Here is a 21,529-nt window from a genome sequence, read left to right as displayed (position 1 = left end):
GAAGCTGTATGAGATGAGCTTCTTGATGCCAAAAGGAGATGATGCTATGACCAAGCTTGAGAACGTGTGTGTGTGTGTGTGAGCAGCTGTTGTTCAGTCTGCACAGGTTCCCCTTGACATTTAGTCCAGTCGTGTCCGACTCTAGGGTGTGATGCTCATCCCCGTTTCCAAGCCGTCGAACCAGCGTTTGTCCATAGACGGTTCCCGTGATCACGTGGCCACCACGACTAGACATGGAACGCCATTACCTTCCCACCGAGGTCGTACCTATTAATCTACTTGCATTTTTACATGCTTTTGAACTGCTAGGTTGGCAGGAGCTGGAACAAGCTACGGGAGCTCACTCCGTCGTGTGGCTTCGATCTTATGACTGCTGGTCTTCTGACCTTGAAGCACAGAGGCTTCTGCAGTTTAATCCACAGTGCCACCATGTCCCTTAAAGTCTGCACAGCGTAGACTGATATTGCCTACTTCACCAGCTTTTGCTTTCTCTCTTAGGATGTTGAAGCCAATACCCTGCGACTGAAGGAGCACGGGAAGGTGGTGCTTGTTTTGGAGAAGAATTTGCAAGGCAGTAGCTCCAGTCACCTTCCTGGAACTCCAGGGAGCAGTAGGTACAGCGGTCTATCAACTGCCTATCCCTGCTCCCTCTTAGAGACTAGCCTAGCTTCCCTCCCTGGCCTCCACAAGCCCTTCCTTCTCATTGTTTTGTGTCTTTCATGTGAGGGAGAAAAGAGCACTGAGGATTTGTGTTTCTTTGCAGAAGTCCTCCTGAAAGGGGCTTGTTAACACCGCATTGCAACAGTGATCATGTGTTTTTTTTAGAAGGTGTGTGAAATAGAATCCAAGCAAAAATGTCTCATTTGTCTTCTACAGTTTCAAGAAGATAATGGCAATAAGTTTCAGTGAGGTTGCCTGTGGAAACAAGCTTGGCTTAAAATAATAGAGTTGTTCTTCTGTATACAGTGGTGCCTCGCAAGACGAATTTAATTCGTTCCGCGGTTAATGTTGTCTTGTGAAAAATTCATCTTGCGAAACGCGTTTTCCCATAGGAATGCATTGAAATCTAATTAATGTGTTCCTATGGGCAAAAGAAGTCAGAACAAAGTCAAATTTGGTTTACAAAGGGTTTATTAAGTGCTCTTGAAAGCCATACATATAGTGCAGATGATTTCAAACGTTTCAATCAAAAAACTTTAACTTTTAAATCATCATAGAAAAACATTTAAAAATCAGCAAACATGAGGCAGGAACAAAAAAACAGAAAACATTCATCTTGCGAAGCACAGCCATAAGAACATTCGTCTTGTGAGTCATCAACCCCATCGCCAAAACCATTCATCTTCCAAGCTTTTCGTCCTGCGAGGCATTTGTCTTGCGAGGCATCATTGTACTTATTTGACTCACATATACACTCCATTATGTGCAATGTATTAAGACTAGAACAGCTATGATGCAATGCAGCCGTCAGCACAGAATGCTTCTGTAAGATCTTCTGTAGCTGCTTGGGTGGCAACGGCAAACTTCAGCCCTATTATTATAGAGTGATTGTGATCAGTGTAATATGGGAATTGGTCAGAGTGGCTGTCGAAATCAGCTGATGTTTCAAGGGAGGGCTTCGGAACTTGCTCAGTCAAGTTGAATGCTGTGGTGGATGATTAGGCACATCTGGTGGGTGTGTCTTACATTTGTCAGTCATTCAGTGTGACGCCATGCCTCCTTCTCTCCTTTAGGTACTCAGTAATGGCTGGGACACCTGAAAAAATACTGGATTATCTGCTGGAAGTCATGCGTCCAGATTCCACACTGCATGATCCAATAGGTAAGTTTGAGGTCCACTTATTAACACAGAGGAAAACAAGCGCATAACTTTCTGGCATGAAGAGAAAAACTCCAAGGCCATTTTCAACTCAAGGAAGTCATTTGGAGCTGAGAAGCTGGAGCAGCAATAGAACTGGAACAAGCGTGGTCAGAAGTAATGGCGTTACAGTGGATAACCTTGTTGAGTAACAAGAGATACCGTTTTTAGTATTCAATATTCTTGTGAGAGCAGTGTAGTCATAAAAACATTTGTTTTATGAATACTCATTATTATATAAAAGTTTTGGGGAAATTTGGGGGTGTGGTCATTTTAATTGATTTCATGATAAACAATAAAAATTACAGTAGTTTATTGATAACAGGTTACTTTATTCATTGCTGGTGAAGAATGAATAATATCTTCCTTATTAAAACTAGTATGAAAAAGTAATACTGTACATAGGTGTTTCCCCCCTCCCTTTTAAAGGAATATTCCCCCTCTTCAGAGCAGGGATATGTCTCGGGACAGGCCAGTGCCCTATTCAAGCTGTGTGTCCCTGGGATGCCAAGGATCTCCAGGCCGTTAAGTGCCTTGCCCAACTTTTTTTTTTAATGGAAGAGGCCATTTTATGTTCCTCTCCCTTGGTGCTGGTGTTGCTTCCTACTCCCATGAAAGGAACAGGGGGATAACCTCTAGCACCTGCGACCAATGTATCTGTGGGATTTAGAATCATGTCCAAGAGTGTGACTGCAGACATTCTCTGCTTTTCCTTCCTGGTTTTAGGTCAGGATGTCATCTCATGTCTTGTGCCTCACAATGACTTCTCTGCTCTCTCTGCAGACACCTTCCTTGGAGATTTCCTCCTGACACACGATTTGTTCATGCCAACACCACAGCTCTGCAGAACTCTCCTTCAACAATATCCTTCATTGGATGTATCTTCCCTGAACTCCACATTAAGGGGAAAAAGTGTGTGTGTGTGGGGGGGGTTTATTGCACGGCCAATATAGCAGGCAAGGGATGCTTCAAGTCCATGGTGCCTCTGGACTGTTGAACATCAAAGGGTGAAGTTGGGGGGGGGGGACAATGTACAGGGCCTGGTTTGGCCCCAGAACATCTTTGAGCTAGGGAGACGTCAGATCTTTGTTCCCAGCGTTCATCTGCAGTTACTTTAGTTTTGAAAAGTTCAATCTGGCCTTGTCACGGCTATCTAGATACACATTTTAACTAAGGCTTAGTTACTTATTTAGCAGGTTTAATCAATTTTCAGTTGGCTGGATAGCTCAGTGGTTTGAACATCTGGCTACAGAGCCAGAATTTGGGACTTCCATTCCCCCAGTTGTGCCTCCTGAGAGTAGAGCCAGACTGTGTGTCCTTGGGCAAGCTGCACAGTCCCAGGACGCCCCCCCAAGAAGAAGGGAATGGGACACCACTTCAGAGTATTCTCTACCTGGAAAACCCTGAAAAGGCTCGCCGTCAGTCAAAATTAACTTGATTCCAGGATTATTTATTATAATCAAAACATGCCCGCGATTAAACAAGCAGAAGATGCTTTTAAAAGAAAAATTTATTCATCATCATCATCATCACCTTTGTCTTAGAACGGCAGAGCAGGAGGGGATCATCGAGTCCAGCCCCTGTCAAGAAGGCACAGTGAGGAATCGAACTCTCAACCTCAGGCTCCATAGCCAGAGAGACCTAAAGCGCTTTACAATAACAGCACATTTGTTTCAGAGACAGTGCACTCCAAGTCACATCCTCATCCGAGTTGGTATTTATGCCCGTAATTAAAAGCACAAGATTTTTTGGCAGACGAATGTCCAGTACAAGTGCTTACAAAAGCAGGAGGTGGCAAGTATTCGATTGAAGAGAGATGTTGCCCCTGTTCTTATACAACAGTGGAAAGGAAGACCTCTTTTTCCTAATGTGATGCTTTGCAAGAACACACATGTGCGTAATAGCGGGTAGAACTCTGCTCAGTTAGTTTCTAGCTGCCTTGCCCATGGGCAGGAGCTGGCATCCCCATTGTGTCCCCTTTGTGAGGGACCCGCTGAGTCCACCTGGAGCATAAAGGCTGGCTGGGCTGCCCATTCTGCTGGTCATAGGGTCTTGGACAAGCTGCACAATCCCAGAGCATCACCAGAAGGAGGTACAAGTAAACCCCTTCTAGGTACTCTGTGCCTAAAAAACCCTGGCAGGGTTGCCATAAATCAAAATCTTACTTCTCTACCAGGTACAGTGGTGCCTCACTAGACAGTTACCCCACATGACAGTTTTTTCGCTAGACACTGACTTTTTGCGATCGCTATAGTGATTCGCAAAACAGTGATTCCTATGGGGGAATTTCGCTGGACAATGTTTGGTCGCTGCTTCGCAAACGTATTTTTGCTAGACGACAATTTTGGCAGCTCCCTCTGCGCTTGCAAAACAGGTGTTTACGGGACTTAAGCTTCGCAAGACAGCGATTTAAACAGCTGATCGGCGGTTCGCAAAGCGGCTTTCCTATGGCCGATCTTCACTAGACAACGACGATTGTTCCCCATTGGAATGCATTAAATAAATTTCAATGCATTCCAATGGGGAAATGCTTTTCGCTAGACAATGATTTCGCTAAGCAGTGATTTCAGTGGAACGGATTATCATCGTTTAGCGAGGCACCACTGTACTTGGATGTAGCATTGCCACCTCAATGAACTAATCCACTCCTCGCCGTTCTTTCCTAGTTGCATGTACCAAATAGTGTCTGGTGACTGGAGCTACAATCTGAATTTCCCATAAAGCTCCTGATATAATAGCTGGCTGGGCAATGTTGGAAATGAATCCTTGCCTGTATATGCACATGGAGCCTGTGTCTGAAGGGCCGCTTTGCCCACAGCTTGGTCTCGTTGTCTCCTTGACTCCCACTCACTTTCCATTCAGAGCCTTCAGAAGGCACCGAACAGGACAAGGCTGCTTACATCCTGGGCAAGAGGCAGAAGATTCTGTGGCTGGTGAACCAATGGGTGCTGCTCTGTGGGCGCCTGTTGCAAGCAGAACCCAGCGTGATGACCTTCTTGCAGGTAATAGCATTTGGGGTAGTAAGCAAACCATATAGAAGCAGCAGCCAAGGTGCAACAGAATCCACCCCCACCGAGAGTCCAAAAATGTAAGCAGCTGGGTCAGTTTGCCTGAAGAAATGAGGAGCAGATCTTTTGTAAATGTCATGGCTCTTAATTGCACCTGAAAGACTAAACCACTTTCAAATCCTTGGCATTTCAATAGGGACAGATGGCAATGATATACTAGTCTTAGCAAAATCCATTTCTCTCCCAGGTGCTGTGAACTACTGAATAGGTCATTTATAAAGGGCTTTTGAAGTTAACCCAAGGGCCATGTGAAATCAGGCCAAAGACTATACATTGTTCTAGGAATTGCAAGCTCCCTACTCCTTCTCTTAAGGGCTCAGCTCCAACACTGACAACATGGCAGCAGGGGACGGAATGACAGCTATTGTCCGTATCTACAGAGGTATTAAGCCATACTGTGGGGTTACAACAGGGGGGGCACTCTTTATTGATGTTGCTTGTGGTGCTGACAGCAGTTTGGTACCTCTAGATTCACAAAGGATGAAGCATTCAGTTGCTGCCTGCCTGCAAAGCCTGTGGGCTGTAAGGTCGAAAGATCAGCAGTTCGAATCCATGCGACGGAGTGAGCGCCCGTCGCTTCTATCAGCTCCTGCCAACCTAGCAGTTCGAAAGCATGTAAAAATGCGAGTAGATAAATAGGTACCACCTCGGTGGGAAGGTAACAGCATTCCGTGTCTAGTCACACTGGCCATGTGACCACGGAAACTCTTCGGACAAACGCTGGCTCTATGGCTTGGAAACAGGGATGAGCACTGCCCCCTAGACTGGACACGACTGGACTAAATGTCAAGGGGAACCTTTACTTCTTCTTCGTGGTCTTCTGTGAATGCACACATAAAGGGTTAAGTCAGCGCCAGCGTCGGTTCCTTCGGAATTTTCTAGAGCTCTGTAAATGAAACATAGTTTAACATTAGTCATACTGCGCATGCTCCGCCCGCCCAAGCCCCAGTTCCATTTCTCCGCCGTGTGAAATGGTTCCTCTCGGCTTAGCTCTGCTAAAGTTTTCGCCTTTTGAACTGTTTTTTCTCGTTTATTGTCTTTCTGGCTTGATTCGGATCGTCTACGGACATTGCTTTCTCTCTACGGACTCAGTTTGGTATTTTTCCCCCCATTCCCCCTCACCATTCTTCCCGCCCTTTTTACCGGCCGTTTTTCCCGGTCCCTGTGGTCCTTGCCTATGCCCCCTCCACCATCCGGACCTTTTCGCCGGTGCGTTGTGTGCTCGGGGAAAATCCCCTTTCAAGACGGGCACGACACGTGTCTTTTTTGTCTGGGTGAATCACACTCTCCCCAGACTTGTAGACACTGCCAAGCTTTTACTAAGGCCGCCCTGAAAGCCAGGCAGCAGCGGCTAAAGCTTCACCTGTGGGACTCCACCTTATCAGCTTCCAAGCCATCGGCCATGGAGCTCCCATCTACCGCTTCGGCGCCTGAACCCCAGCCTGTTTCTATCCAACCTGAGGCGGAGGTTTCGGGAGCAGCTCCTGCTAAACCGCCGAAGAAAGTGCCGAAGAAATCGTCGACTTCTAAACCTGGGTCTGTCAAGCCTGCAAAGAAGGCTAAACAGCCCTCCAAGAATAAGTTTTCCACTGACTACTTGGACGCTGTCGGGACTTCTCTTCCTTCGCCCATCTTGGAGGATACGTCCCGCGATGTCGAGTCGGTGTCGGAGGCAGCGGCTTCGCTCCCTCCACGACAGCCGGAGCCAGTGTTACCCCTTGGCGTTCAGTCTCCGACGCCAAGTCAGCTTGTTCTCGCAACTGCAAGCTTGGGGTTAGCCCATTACAGCCCTGTTTCCACCGGGCGGGCTTCTGTGGCTCATTCCATCTCTCTGTCGCCGTCGAGAGCAGGCTTGCCGCCGAAGAAGAGAACGGAGAAAATGAAGCATATTTCTAAAGATCGACATCGAGCCGCTCATAAGGAGCACGGGGCTCGTCATCAGAAGTCTCGTCGCCGACGTCGGTCTCCCTCGGAGGACTCCTCATCCTCCAGTTCCCCAAGTAGGAAGCATAAGCGACGTCGAAGGCGCGACTCCTCCTCGTCCTCTTCCTCGACGTCCTCCGATCGACGTCACAGACGTCGGCGCGTTAAGTACATCTACCTGTCTTCTTCTGATTCGACTCCTCCCCGTCGTCGTCGACACCGACATAAGCACGACGTCGACGCTATTCCTCAACCGGTACCCTTACCACCCAAACCGGTTGCTCCACCGGTTTTGACTCAGCCTACTGCTCCAAAGAATTTACCGACACCATCTGCTCCTGCTCCCGCGGTCGAGGTCGAACCTCGACCTCGTAAGAGGTTACGTGAGCCATCTTCCGATGACGATCAACCTTTCTCGTCTCAACAATCAGGGTCTGATGATGAGCTCCCTCAGCACCCTCAACCTGTTCCATTGCCTGTTGGGGAGACTGTAGAGTCGGATACTGGTGATCCCCATGATCCCTCCCCTTCTGAGGATTTTTCCTCTTATTCTCAGATGTTATCCAGGCTGGCAAAAACCCTTAAACTGCGGGTGGATGAACCTCCACCCCCAAAGGAAGATCTCATATTTGGGGATATTGTTAAGGAACGCACTCCCCCGCCTAGCCTTTCCTACTTACCTTCCTTGCTCAAAGTTATCAAGGAGCTATGGGATCACCCTTCATCCTCCATCCCTCTACCGAGGCGTACCGAGAATATGTACAAAATTGTTGGGGATGACACCAAGTTTCTCTTAAAACATCCCATCCCTAACTCTCTCATCGTTGAAACTAGTTGCTCCAAACCTACCGGACGTTCTCATGTCATCCCTACTAATAAGGAGGGTAAAAAGCTGGAGATGATTGGAAGACACATCTACTCTCTAGTCTCCTTCCTATTGCGAGTCGCTAATTATCAAATGGTTCTTGGTGCTTACCAAAAACAACTATGGCTTAAACTTCTCCCAGGACTCCAGTTACTGCCTGATGACGTGAGACAGGGCTGTCTTAACACCTTTGAAGAGGCCCAAACGGTGTCGAAGCATCAGAGGATCGCTACTCGCCATTCCGTGGAGGCCGCAGCTCGTATCCTTGTCTCCTCTGTTACCTTGCGCAGGCATGCCTGGCTTCGCTCAGCCTCCATCCTTGAGGATGTCAAGGCTAAGATTGAGGACTTGCCATTTGACGCCTCTGGCCTGTTTAGTGAAAAGACGGACAGTCACCTTGAGGAGTTGCACAAAGCGAAAAAGACTGCTAAGTCATACTTTATTCAGTCTCAACCTAGGTTTACCAAATATCACTGGAAAAGATCTCCCAGTCAGTTTGGCCAGTCCCACCAGTTCCGGCAGTACAAGACTCAGTCTCAACCTACCTCATCACAAAGCAATACCTCCGCTTCCACCTACCGTGCCCAGTCTTCCCGCCGTCGCCAATCCTACAAACCACCTGCTAAGAAACATAAGCAGTACCTTTGACTGTCCACAGTTGCCTCTGATGCCCTCTTTCTACACAAGACTTCATCCATACCTTCCCAATTGGTCCACAGTTACAACCGACTCCTGGGTCCTTGGTATCGTTCATTTCGGTTACCGTCTGGAGTTTACCGAATATCCACCTTTAGGTCACCTAAAATACACGTCCTTCGACCCTACCTTGCAAGCAGAAGTTCGATCCTTGCTAAAGAAACATGCCATCCAAAAAGTTCCAAAAAAGGACGTTTTCAACGGTTTTTACTCAAGGTATTTCGCCGTGCCCAAAAAAGGCGGCGGATTACGACCTATCATGGACCTCAGAACCCTGAACACTTACCTCCATCCTCGCAGATTTCGCATGGTCACCTTGGAATCCATCATTCACCTCCTAAAACAAAACGATTGGTTCACGGTCATAGACTTGAAGGATGCGTATTTTCACATTTCCATCCATCCCAGCCATCGCAAATTCCTCTGGTTCATCTTCATGGACACCGCTTACCAGTACCAGGCCCTTCCATTCGGCCTAGCCACGGCCCCCAGGACATTTACGAAGTGTATGGCCCCGGTGGCAGCTTACCTACGACTTCACGGGGTCCATGTCTTCCCATACATCGACGACTGGCTGGTTGTCTCCCCATCCAAGAGCAAGGCCCTACGAGACACAAGATTCACCCTTCATGTACTTCGCAATTTGGGGCTCCAAATAAACTACAAGAAATCTCACCTTGTTCCCTCTCAGACTGTAGACTACATAGGGGCGACCTTGGATGCCTTAAAGGGCCGCATATTTCTTCCTCAAGATCGCATATTGAAGATCCTAAAAGCAGTACGGAAATTCAAACCAGGTGCCAAAGTAACAGCCTTGCATGCCCAGCATCTTCTGGGTCTAATGTCTTCCACAACACCGGCCCTTGCACATGCCCGGCTCAAGCTCAGATCCTTGCAGTCATGGCTCCTGGCTCTTTTCGATCCTCTCGCCCATCATCAGTTACGCCGGTTGACTGTTACCCCAGAGTTAGCCCGTCAACTACGGTGGTGGACATTTCAACCGCATCTACAAGTGGGACGCCCATTTCGTCCTCTACAACTATCTGTTCAAGTCACCACAGATGCCAGCCCCTCAGGCTGGGGGGCACATTGCGGTCCTCATCGGGTTCACGCTCTTTGGTCCCCACGAGAACGCAACCTTCACATCAATCACTTGGAGATGATAGCCGTTATCAAAGCTCTCAAATCATTTTTCCCGCTGGTCCATGGTCGTGCTGTACAGGTAGTGACAGACAACACCACGACCATGTACTACCTCAACAAACAAGGCGGCACGCACTCTCAGTCACTCCTGTATCTAACAGTGACATTATGGGAATGGTGTTACCGTCACCACATATTCCTAGTGGCGGTCCATGTGTCAACGCAAAACAATGCCCTTGCGGACGAGCTCAGCCGTCGCACTGTTCAGATGCACGAATGGGAACTCAATCCGCAGATATTTCACAGCCTCTGTCGCCGTTGGGACATGCCGGTGATCGATCTGTTTGCCACCCATATCAATGCAAAATGCCCTCTTTTTGCCTCCAGGGCAGGACACGGCCCTCACTCACTAGGGGACGCCTTCATGATCCCTTGGACCGGGGGTCTTCTGTATCTCTTCCCTCCGTTCCCCCTGCTACAAAGAACTCTAGTGAAACTTCGGCAAGACGGCGCCGAGGCGATTCTCGTGGCACCTCATTGGCCCCGACAGCCGTGGTTTCCCACCTTGACGTCGATGGCAGTGGATTCAGTGAAACTCCCAATTTTTCCAGCCCTGCTCACTCAGGACCAAGGCAACATATTCCATCCCGAGTTGCAGACGCTCCATCTCACAGCGTGGAGGATATCCCCGAGATAAAAGAGGTCCTTGACAAGTCTAGGAAGGATTCCACTTCCTTGCTTTATAAATATAAATGGAACAACTTCCTCAAGTTCACACAGTGTCGAGGTCTCCCGTCTTCTCCAGTGGATCTATCCACCTTGTTGCTATTTCTACGTTACTTATTTGACTTCAAGTTGACTATTTCTACATTAAAAGTGTATATAGCTGCCATTGTTTCTTTTCAGCCTAGGGGCTCGCCGGCCTCTCGTTTGTTTTCACATCCTACAGTTAAAGCATTCCTTAAAGGACTTACGCATCTGCGCCCCCCTGTGAAACCTCCACTCCCTCAGTGGTCTCTCCATTTGGTGTTACAGTCCCTTATGAGACCCCCCTTTGAACCTCTAGCAACTTGCAACTTGAAACTGTTGTCTCTCAAAGTTTTATTTCTTGTTGCGATCACTTCTGCCCGTAGGGCCAGTGAGTTGGCCGCCCTCCGGGCTGATCAACCTTTTCTGCAATTTTTTTCCTGACAAGGTTGTGTTGCACACCGACATTTCCTTTTTACCTAAAGTCGTCTCTGATTTCCACTTGAGCCAGCCACTCGTACTACCTACGCTATTTGCTTCTCCAACTTCTGATTTAGAGCGCATGCTCCACACTCTAGATGTCAAAAGGGCACTCGCTTTTTATGTTTCAAGGACTAAGGACTTCCGCTCCTCCCCTAAGCTTTTTCTTTGCTATTTTGGACACAAGAAAGGACTCCCGGCCTCTCCATCGTCGCTTTCTCGGTGGCTTGTATCCACAATTTCCTTGGCATATCAACTCCACCATTTGGCTCCTCCTGAGCACTTACGTGCTCACTCCACGAGGGCTGTAGCCTCTTCTACTGGTCTTCTCCATGGCATTGATCTTCCTGATATCTGCCGGACTGCTACGTGGTCGCAGCCGTCTACCTTCATTACTCATTATCGGCTGGACTTGAGAGCAAAGAAAGAGACCAGATTTGGAAGAGCTGTGCTGGCGTCCGCCCTACAGTGACGTCCCTCCTTCCGGTGAGTTAGCTTGCTAGTCACCCTTTATGTGTGCATTCACAGAAGACCACGAAGAAGAAAGTGGGGTTACTTACCTGTAACCAGGGTTCTTCAAGTGGTCATTCTGTGAATTCACACATGCCCGCCCGGCCTCCCCACTTCCGTCACTGTCTCTTAGTAACTCACTCTGCTATAGTGGCGGAAAATGGAACTGGGGCTTGGGCGGGCGGAGCATGCGCAGTATGACTAATGTTAAACTATGTTTCATTTACAGAGCTCTAGAAAATTCCGAAGGAACCGACGCTGGCGCTGACTTAACCCTTTATGTGTGAATTCACAGAATGACCACTTGAAGAACCCTGGTTACAGGTAAGTAACCCCACTCTTTCATCAAACTACTTGGGTTATCCTGCATGTGGGTCGACCGCTAAAGTATTTTCATGAATCCCCAGCAAGTCCTTGCTTCTATCTTTTCCCATGTAAAAGGAGAAATGGTTAGCCAAGGGGGAAAATGTGGAAGAAGTGGTAGAGGAATAACAGGTTACGGTTAGAGATGGTTCTTATCTGAAGACTCCCATAAAATATAGAGAATGAGGGCCTGTCCAGACAAGAATATAGATTGCTGTTGGGTCACTGTCGGTGTGGTTTGGTGTAAACCAAATTAAAGCATCCACACATGTTTCTACTTAGTTTGATCCATCCTGCCCTTGGTCTGCATCCAAATGGAGCTGTGGGCAGCGTTGACAGCCCTGTGGCTGATGAGGTGGGTTGTGACGTTAAAAGGGAGGATGAAGAAACCCCCTTTTCATCTATTTTCATCATCTTTTAAAAAATATATTTCCATAAAAAAGGCAGCACAATTCTAATCCTGTGCTAGGTTGATGCAGTCCTTTTTTTTTTTGAGATGCCACTTGATTTAACAAGGAAAAGAAAAGAAAAGCCACTCTGACCCACTGAATGATTGCTGTGAGGAAAGGCCGGGGAGGGGGCTGTGAGGACTCCACGGGCTCCATCCCCCCCCCCCAACAAGGCAGTGCAGCCCAAGCAGAGCTCGGACTGAGGAGAAAGGTGGAGAAACATCTACGCAGCCTTTCCCCCTTGTGCTGCTGCTGTCCTCTGCTGCAGTTGCTTACTCTTGAGTAAACTGGGTAAACCTGCCTGCAAGCTAACAGGTGATCCAAAGGCCTGTGTGGACCTTTCTCATGGGAGAATAAATGTCTCCAGGGTGAACAAAAGGATCGCTCAGGTGAGAAATAGAAAGAGATCCCACTGAACCTTTTAAGCAGGATCCAGACTGCTCCAAATTCCCCTGTCCTGAGCCAAAGGCTCGGTGCAAGAAAAGCCTACTATGGAACCCCCTCTTCCTCCAGTTTCACGTGCCTGTAGCAACCGACAGAATAGCCTATTCTTCCCAGTCAGTTTTGGCTCTCTGCCAACATGTGAAAAACCATAATCTGGATTTCTTCCCTTTTAATTTCTCTTTTAGCCAGGAGGGCTAACGCTCGGCTCTTACAAGGACCCAGCCCAAACCAAAGCCTGATGTTTTTTGCTGATCAGTATTGGTTCTTCTCTTGCAGGGACTTTCTGAGTACGCCGCCCAGGATACCCGTTTGGCCCCCGTGCTCAGGGAACAGATGCAGGATCGGCGGAAGAACCGAGTGTGAGTTTTTGTACCCTGTTCCAAAGCCTGCGGGTGTATTGTTCGAGGACGATCTGGCTGCAACAGGGAAGACTGGGCAGGGTTACTTGTAGAAGGCTGAATTTCCTTACATTATTATTTTTATTTGCCACCAAATCACATCCAAACCTATTAGAGATTCTGGTGTATGTGAGATATTTAAGAAGTGATTTTACCAGTTTCCATGGCTGAGCAGAGATTTGAACCCATGTCTCATGAATCAATGTCCAACACTCTTATCTATGACACCAGACTGGCACTCTTTTATTTCCTTATTCATGTGTATAGTTTAGAGAGGCATGGGAAAAGCTGGGCTTATAGAATCATTTTTTTCCAAATGAGATCATCAAGATTCATCCACTGGAGTGGATCTTTCAAACTTGCATCTTGTTCCTCATCCACACCGTCCAGATTTTCTTTGCTTGGACAGAAGCAGCAGCAGCAGCAGAGAGAGAATTTCAGTTGTTGCTGTTGTCAAAGAGTTGGGAAACAACCTTTTAAAAGTCCCTGAGAAGCCGCCCAACTTCGCAAAGTGCTGCCCGAAGGTCCTAATCAGCCTCTTGCCTATTTCTAGTGTAATGTGCTGCAACAGCAAAGGCCCGAGTCCTTTGGAGATTGCATCATGGTAGCCAGGCATTGCGTGTGCACACAATGCTTCTCTCTTTTTTGCACGTGCTCATACATGCACAGGTTGGGGCCTTGATTATATGCTCCTTTGCCCAAGGGTGTGACAGATAGCTGGAAATCTGTAAAAAAAAAAAAAAAAAACACCACTAGCACAATTCCCTTTAGGCATATGGTATTTTGCAATGTCATAAGGACGTGGTAGCGCTGCGGGTTAAACTCCAGAAGCCTCTGTGCTGCAAGGTCAGAAGACCAGCAGTCGTAAGATCGAATCCATGCGATGGAGTGAGCTCCCGTCGCTTGTCCCAGCTCCCGACAACCTAACAGTTCAAAAGCATGTAAAAATGTGAGTAGATAAATAGGTACCACCTTGGTGGGAAGGTAACGGCGTTCCGTGTCTAGTCACGCTGGCCACGTGACCACGGAAACTGTCTTCGGACAAACGCTGGCTCTATGGCTTGCAAACAGGGGTGAGCACTACCCCCTACATAGAGTTGGACACAACTGGACTAAATGTCAAGGGGAACCTTTACCTTTACCCTATTTTGCAACAGGATTTTGCTCCCCCTCCAAAATCTTGTATTATGCTATAATAAATATTTATTATAGCATAAACTTGCATAGACAATAGTATATCTTGGTTGGAAACCATTCTTTGGTTTTGCTGCTATGGACTCGCAAGCGGTCTCTTTAGGAACCATAGATTATGTGTGTTTGGGGTAGTGAAACATTTTCCTTCCAGATACTTTGGTCTTAAACTGCCAGCCGCCCCAGCTGCTAAGGCAAATGCAAAGAGACAGAGAGCTGTAGTCCAACATATCTAGGGATACAAAGGTTCCCACCCTGATCTGTGCAGTGGGAAGTTGGGACTGGCTGCGTTTTCCCATGATGCTTTCACCATGCATCTTCCTAATAATCTATGCATGCAGAACATGCCACCCCAGTGGATACTCAGTAGTTTAGATATCCAGCTGCAGAGCCAGAGGTTGGGAGTTCCGTTCCCTGCTGTGCATCCCGGAAGAGTCAGCCTGTGTGACCTTGGGCAAACTGCACAGTCCCAGGGCGCCTCAGAAGAAGGGAATAGGAGACCACTTTGGAGGACTCTTTCCCTGGAAAGCCCTGAAGAGGTTCATCAGAATTGACTTGACAGCACATTGTGGTGGTGGTGATTATGATTATAGGGGATAATTACATTGCATTTTTTCTGACTTCTGCACATTAAATTGGAAAACAATGTGAAGTTAGTGAACCAGACCCAGATCAGTGTAGATTCTTTTTTAAAAAAAAAAAATCTGATGAGCACCAACCTTGTTGGGACATGAATCCCTGGAAGTTTCTGTCAAGGTATGGATTTGTGAGACCATTTATTTTTTGAAGAGTGAACTGGATCCCGATGTAAGGAGTGGAAAGGGTCTTCTGGAGAAGATCTGAACAAAAATTAGGCATAATGTGTGGGTAATCTCTTGGCCATTCATAGTCTGGATTATCTGGGTTATATTGTGGGGCTGTGATGTTTGGAAGATCCTGGGGTTATTCCTGATGTTTTCCTCTCTCCTTCCTTTTTGTAATCGGATAATCGTTACTCTGCTTCAGACCTGCATCCCATGGACGTTTGAGGTGTTCCCTGGAAAAGCAGAGTGAGCCCAAGTCAATATTATTATTGGAAGCTGATGGATCTTTCATTCCCTCCCTTGATAGGTTAGAAAATGGCAACAGCGGTGGATCACCAAAACTTCAGGTAAAAATAATTAATTGTAACTGGAGGTTCTGCAACACTTCACTCCCTTTCTGCCTGAGACGCTAAGTTGTTCAGTTTATGAGTCAAAGTTTTCTGTGTAGCAGTTTCTTGACTCTAGAACTCCACACTAAAGGAAGTCTTGCTGTTTACTGAATAATCAAGATGGTTTAGTGGTCCAGAATGGGGGAAACCTGTGGAACATCCAACAAGTGATAGACCGTTATATCCTCAAGGCTGTGTGTACTATTTGATTTTCACTCACACATGCACAATGGTGCTCCAAGGCATCCCAAATGATGTCTCTCTCTCTCTCTCTCTCTCTCTCTCTCTCTCTCTCTCTCTCTCTCTCTCTCTCACACACACACACACACACACACACACACACACACACACACACACACACACACACACACTTACACACTTGAAAGAGTGTCCATTTTTTCTCATTAATGGGAAGGGACAGTGAAAAACTCCCCCAGTAATTAGAAATCTTAATTTATAGACCATCGTATTAACTTACAGTATTTTCTCAGGCATTATTTGTATCTTTGCATGCCAACCTTTGAAAGTTGAGCAACTGAGAACTTGCATTGCCCTATTAAAAATTCGTTATTTTTTTTTTAAAAAAGCATCTCCTTCTTTCTTTCTCATTCCCAGGCACGCAGTGTGGTGGATTGGTTTGCCATCCAAGAGGAACCATTTCTGAACAGCAGCTACACCATCCGAGCCAAGGACAAGAGTAAATTTATAATTTTTTCCTAGCTCATGTACAAATTTGATCTGCCATCCCTTGGCTTTACATCAGTGGCTCATAACGTTGGGTCCTCAGATGTTCTTGGACTAAAACTCCCAGAAACCTTCAACACTAGCTGTGCTGGCCAGGATTGCTGGGATTTGTAGTACAAGAACATCTGAGGACGCAAGGTTGGGAAACACTGCTTTACATTCTTTAGTGAGGATGAATCTCAGAACACCAGGATATCATGACCAGCAATAGGAAGTTTAAGCCCTTTGGGCTAAGTCAGGTGGTCAGGAAAGCTCATCCTTCCAGATGTTCTTGAACTACAGCTCCCAGCATTCCTCACTATTTAATATGCCCGGGCATGGGCTGATGGCAGTTGTGACCAACCAAGATCTAGATGGATGTGCTTTTCCATCCCTTGTCTGGACTGCTGTAGACCCACTGAATCAACGGGACTTAAAATAGGTGTTGATTGAACAAGTCCCATTCATTCTGTGGGTCTGTTGGAGGGAGAACTAACAACTGGAGTTAGTTCCTTGACTGGTTATAACACAAAGCTGGGGAACCATGATTGGTTTGTTGGGTCATAAATTGCACAACTCTGCTTTAATTATTCCAAATGGTTTATTTAAAGCAGATTCTTCTGCTGCTCCTCAACAACAACAAAGGCTCCCCGAACAACGTGTATATAATTAGCTAAAGACAGTCCTTGCTTGCAGGCTTGTAGTCAGGACACAGAAGGAAAAGGGGAAATGGAAGGGGAGGACCAAGGAACTTTTCAAGGAACCATTGGTAATATAAGGGGACTAAGCGAGAGACTTTATATATTTATGCCAACTAACATGCTCTGCTCTCTTGCTCATATTCTTCCCTTTGCTTCTCTTCTTCCCCTTTCCTTCTCCAGTCCCCTATGACATCTATCGGCCTGACCATTCTTGCCTCACCACCTTGCTACCAGTGAATGCGACGGTGCAAAAAATTCTCGCCTCTTTGGCGGAGAGTCATGGCTGGAACAAAGACTGGCTCCTGATCAAGATCAATTCGTCAGGGGGTGAGTGCAGTGTGCCCCCTCCGTCCTTTCACCCGGGGAAGAGCAGGAGATGCAGGAGGCATGACAGCTCATGCAGTCCCTCCAAGGGCCATGGCAGAAGGGCACACATGGCCAGATAGTAGATTGAGTGATTTGTTTTAGTCCCAGTGGCCATAGAAGGATTCTTCCTGTGTTTGATCAGGGCAGCCTGTTGTGCTGGGATGGGCAGACGGATAACCACAGAATTTCCAGAGCCAGAGGGGCCCTTCTCTTTCTTCCTTCTCCTTCAAACAAGCACCCAGTGGTGCCTCACTTAACGACGATAATCCATTCCAGGAAAATCACTGTTAAGCAAAAACGTCGTAAAGTGAAATTTAAAAACCCATTAATGGGCTAAAAACTCACCGTCCAGCGAAGATCCTCCATACAGCAGCCATTTTTGGTGCCTGTATAGTGAGGAATCCGTCCCTAAGCACAGCGGGGAGCCATTTTAAGCACCCGGCGGCCATTTTGAAAACCCAACGATCAGCTGTTTTTGATAGTCGTAAAGCGAAAATCGGTTCCTGAAGCAGGGAACCGATCATCGCTAAGTGAAATTCCCCCATTTAGACCATCGTTTTGCAATTGCAATTGCGATCGCAAAAAGATCATCGTAAAGTGGATTCGTTGTAATGTGGGGTAATCGTTAAGCAGGGCACGACTGTACTCTGTGGGTGCCAACAGAATTGGGGGAGAATCAAAATGGTGAGTGCAAATAGCAGCAGCAGCATTTGCTGCCAGATGTGCCAGGTTTTGTTTTTACTTCTGTGGCTACGGGTTCTTTAGAGCAGTGTTCCTCAACCTTGGGCCTCCAGATGTTCTTGGACTACAACTCCCAGAAGCCTTCAACACCACCTCTGCTGGCCAGGGTTTCTGGGAGTTGAAGTCCAAGAACATCTGGAGGCCCAAGGTTGGGGACCACTGCTTTAGAGTGAATGGACTTGCCTTCACTACCTGGGAGCAAAGTGGCTGTCTTTGCTGCCCGAGGGAGGGGGTACGGTGGGGATGTTGCTACCACCTGTGCTACCAGCCCCAAGGGTGCCACCAAACACAGTGCTAGCCCTGAACCCGTAGCCTCTGTTTGGTTCTAGTGCCTGTCAGTATCAAACAGGTACTGCTAGTTTGTGGCAGAAGCGTGTGGCCCAGTGTGGGCACATAGTAATCAATAAAAAGCAATTTGAATTTATCTGCTTTAATAAGAAAAGCAAATTCCACAGTATTTGACTGTAGTCACAGTTTTAGCAAGCGGCTGATGTTGGCACTGTGGGACACATGCTGCTGCCCCCTTGTGGTCAAATGAGGACAAAATGATATCTCTTATTGATTTTTCTTTCTCTCTGGTAGATAAAGAGGTATTGCCTATGGAGGCCTTTGGTGTGTTTACATCACTGGGGGTGAATGAGAGACTCTTTGCTGTCAGTGTCCAGGAACTTCATATCTTGGTAAGTGTGTGTTCCTTGTAGATAAGTAGAAGACTTTTGAGGAACCTCTCATCCCTCAGTCTGTAGTCATAACTTGTGAAGTATCTCCTGCACAGACCTGAGAGTCTGTGCAGGAGATACTTCGGCTAACCAAGGGGTGGGTGGGGGGAGATGGGAGGAAGTTTTAAGGCAGTTCTGCTCCAACTGTGCTTCCTGCACATCTGGAGCAGAACTACCTTAAGAAAAAGGCTGAAGTGAAAACTTCCTCATCTCTCAGTGTTAATCTTTTTCCCCTCTTTAGTTGACTAACTGGCTTAGTGGTAGCCCAGTAATCTTTTAAAAGAAAAGAAATGGGGAAAAAAAACCAAACAGGAAGTTGAGTGGCAAACAAGCAGACCCAGGTAGAAGGTAGGGGGAGGAGAGGATTCAGATGGTTAACAAGCTGTGAACAAGACTTATTTCATTCCCCCCCCCCCCCCCCGCTGAATTCTGTGTAGTCTGCTGAAGGCAAATTTGTCCTGGGAAACCTGACTTCCTAGGTGCAACTTCACAATGGATCCATTTGCTTTTTTTTCCTGCTGTGTAGTCCCACCCTTATTTTTTTATTGGAAACTAACATTGGATTAGTCAATAAAAGATGGGGTTCCATACATTTGTTTGTCTGTCGGTTTGCCTGATTCTTAAAACAACAACAACTCTTGGAGTGCTCTTCCTCTCCTAGAATGGCTGGTGGTGACGGCTGAGGAAGGAGCCTTCTGGGAGAAGGTCTTTCCACAGGGCTGTCGTGTTGGCCCTGCTTGGCCAAAGAGGAGCCAAAGGGTTTTGGGAATCTGAGTTCTGTGATAAGGAAGATAGAGCTGTGGCTAATGGAAAACCTTTAGCTCTCTTTAGAAGCTGAAGCTTTCCAAAGTTCTTGGAAGTAGGGAGTGCACAACTAAAAAGTGGTGTAAACATGTGGCTCATGTATGGTTAGGACGATAGCACCTTTTGCCAATGATGAGCTGGGCTAACATTTCATACTAGGTGTTGGAGGGAGTTGTTAAGAGCGTCACACATATCTGGTGCCCTCAATTCTGTTGTGATCACCTTTTTTGCATAGACCCCTCACCCGGAGCAGTTGGGCCCCACTGTGGGGTCCTCAGAAAGCTTGGATTTCATCAGTTCCAAGGATCTGGCCAGTCACTTGACAGAGCATGACTGGAGCCTCTTCAAAAGCATCCATCAGGTAAGGAGACTCATTCATAGCCTACATCTGTGGAATGAATTAGCAAGACTGGAAGCCAAACTATATACTGTATTTTTCTGTTTATAAGATGACCCAATGTATAAGACACCCCCCTCTTTCTAACCCCCAAATTAGAAAATTTGTAAATTTGCATGATCATACCCCTTTGGCCCTGAAAGCCTATCATCACTGCTTCAGGATCAAAGAGTTGCGATCCTGCCACCCCTTCATGGCTGCATTACCCACTTCCTAAGCCCTGCGGGGCTTAGGAAGTGGGTAACGCAGCTGTGAAAGGGCGGCAAGCTGGCACCCCTTGGATCCTGCCACCCTTTCATAGCTGCTTTACCCTGTGGCTTCTGAAAAGGCAGGGAAAGTGGCTTCCTTCCGTCTATAAAACGACCCTCAATTGTTTGTCTATTTATGTAAGTAAAAAGTGTTGTTGTATACACGGAAAAATACAGTGCATCTTTGGAAGCTGAGATCTAAGTGTTTCAGAGAAGTAGTTCCAGCAGACCTTCATGACTAAAGCAGCCATACTTGGGAGCAAATTCTATGCTTGCCTTCCAAAAATTTATCATTAAAACACACTAATTTCCAAACTATGGGAGGCATGAAGAACCTCTACTGTGAGTCTTATGTGTTCTCAGCACTTCCTCGACAGCCTTGCGCAGCATTTGTAAACTCAAGCCTGTAGCTTCCTTTAGAGGGTCAATCTATCTCGTATTTGGTCTTCCTCTTTTCCTACTGCTTTCCACCTTTCTCAGCATTATTACACATTCCCATTCTGTCTTCTTACAATGCACTGTATATAGAATATAATTTTGATCTAGGCTTTTGGGTATATTGTTATTCCTACCAATAATTTTGCCATGATTTGTTCACACAGTGTTGGCACTGAGCAGAGATTTCTGGTGGTTGCCTCAAAAAGGCTTAAATGGATAATGCAGATCAGAGCAAAAATCTCTGACTTTCAGTTCACAAGTTTTAAGGTGGAGCTGAGCCAAAGCCTTGTATTTTTAAGGTTGGAGTTCAGCGGAGACACTCCCAGATCTTGTGTTTTTTAAGGTGGAACTGATCTACTACATTTTCGGCCCACGGAAGTTTCCAAGTGCAACCACAGCCAACCTGGAACGCTTCCTCCGTCGTTTCAATGAGCTGCAGTTCTGGGTTACCACTGAGGTCTGCTTGTGTCTGGATGTTGTCAAGAGAGCCCAGCTCCTCCGCAAATTCATCAAAATAGCTGCACAGTAAGTGTCTGGTAGACAAGATAGTATTTGGCCAGATTTAGGATACACTTCAAACTTGGGAGATATACTTTGGGATTTTTTCCTCCTTTTTCTTCTTAAAAGAAAAAACTAGAGTTTGGAAAATCGGATTTGTGGACAACAACTCCTGTAATCCCCACCACCACCATCGTCAGCGGAAGTTATAATCAGAAAACATCCATTTCCCAAGATCTAACTAGAATCATGACCAGCTAGCGCCAGTATAAAAAGAATGGCTTAAGATGGAGGAAGGCAATGGGGGGAAATGTGTCCATAAAATTAAGGACCTAGAGTACTTCAGAGCACTTGCTGTGGTCAGAATTTTTTTTTTCTTAGCTCCAGAATTTGCTCACAGTCCTTTCACGTGGAAGTCCATTCCTGGTTTTCCTGCAAGCTTTCTTAGTTTCTGCAACAGAGTTTAGAGGAAGTGGGAAAGTGTTTGACTTGCAAAATAATTGGGATGATCCCCTGCAAATAATCCAGAGGTATAGCTGTTGATGCTGATGTACCTTCTGCATCGAT

General features: G+C 46.7%; 1 protein-coding gene across 3 annotated transcripts in view; it reads left to right on the top strand.

The window, feature by feature from the left end:
• RAPGEF3 (Rap guanine nucleotide exchange factor 3) overlaps positions 1-21,529 on the top strand; it is an 84,938-nt gene that overhangs the window by 54,603 nt on the left and 8,806 nt on the right. For 2 of the 3 annotated variants that reach the window (XM_020779016.3, XM_020779022.3), the window contains exons 11-21: positions 499-614; positions 1,734-1,822; positions 2,642-2,720; positions 4,710-4,860; positions 12,823-12,905; positions 15,141-15,285; positions 15,943-16,024; positions 16,932-17,078; positions 18,441-18,538; positions 19,617-19,742; positions 20,808-20,989. In XM_020779016.3, coding sequence (XP_020634675.3) covers positions 499-614; positions 1,734-1,822; positions 2,642-2,720; positions 4,710-4,860; positions 12,823-12,905; positions 15,141-15,285; positions 15,943-16,024; positions 16,932-17,078; positions 18,441-18,538; positions 19,617-19,742; positions 20,808-20,989 — 1,298 coding nt within the window. The remainder of the gene's footprint in view (positions 1-498; positions 615-1,733; positions 1,823-2,641; positions 2,721-4,709; positions 4,861-12,822; positions 12,906-15,140; positions 15,286-15,942; positions 16,025-16,931; positions 17,079-18,440; positions 18,539-19,616; positions 19,743-20,807; positions 20,990-21,529) is intronic. The other variant, XM_072991248.2, reaches the window with a different exon arrangement.

The sequence above is a fragment of the Pogona vitticeps genome, chromosome 2, assembly GCF_051106095.1.
Source record: "Pogona vitticeps strain Pit_001003342236 chromosome 2, PviZW2.1, whole genome shotgun sequence".
Classification (NCBI taxonomy): domain Eukaryota; kingdom Metazoa; phylum Chordata; class Lepidosauria; order Squamata; family Agamidae; genus Pogona; species Pogona vitticeps.
Note: the sequence above shows the minus strand (reverse complement) of the source record. Positions and strands in the feature narration are given on the sequence as shown.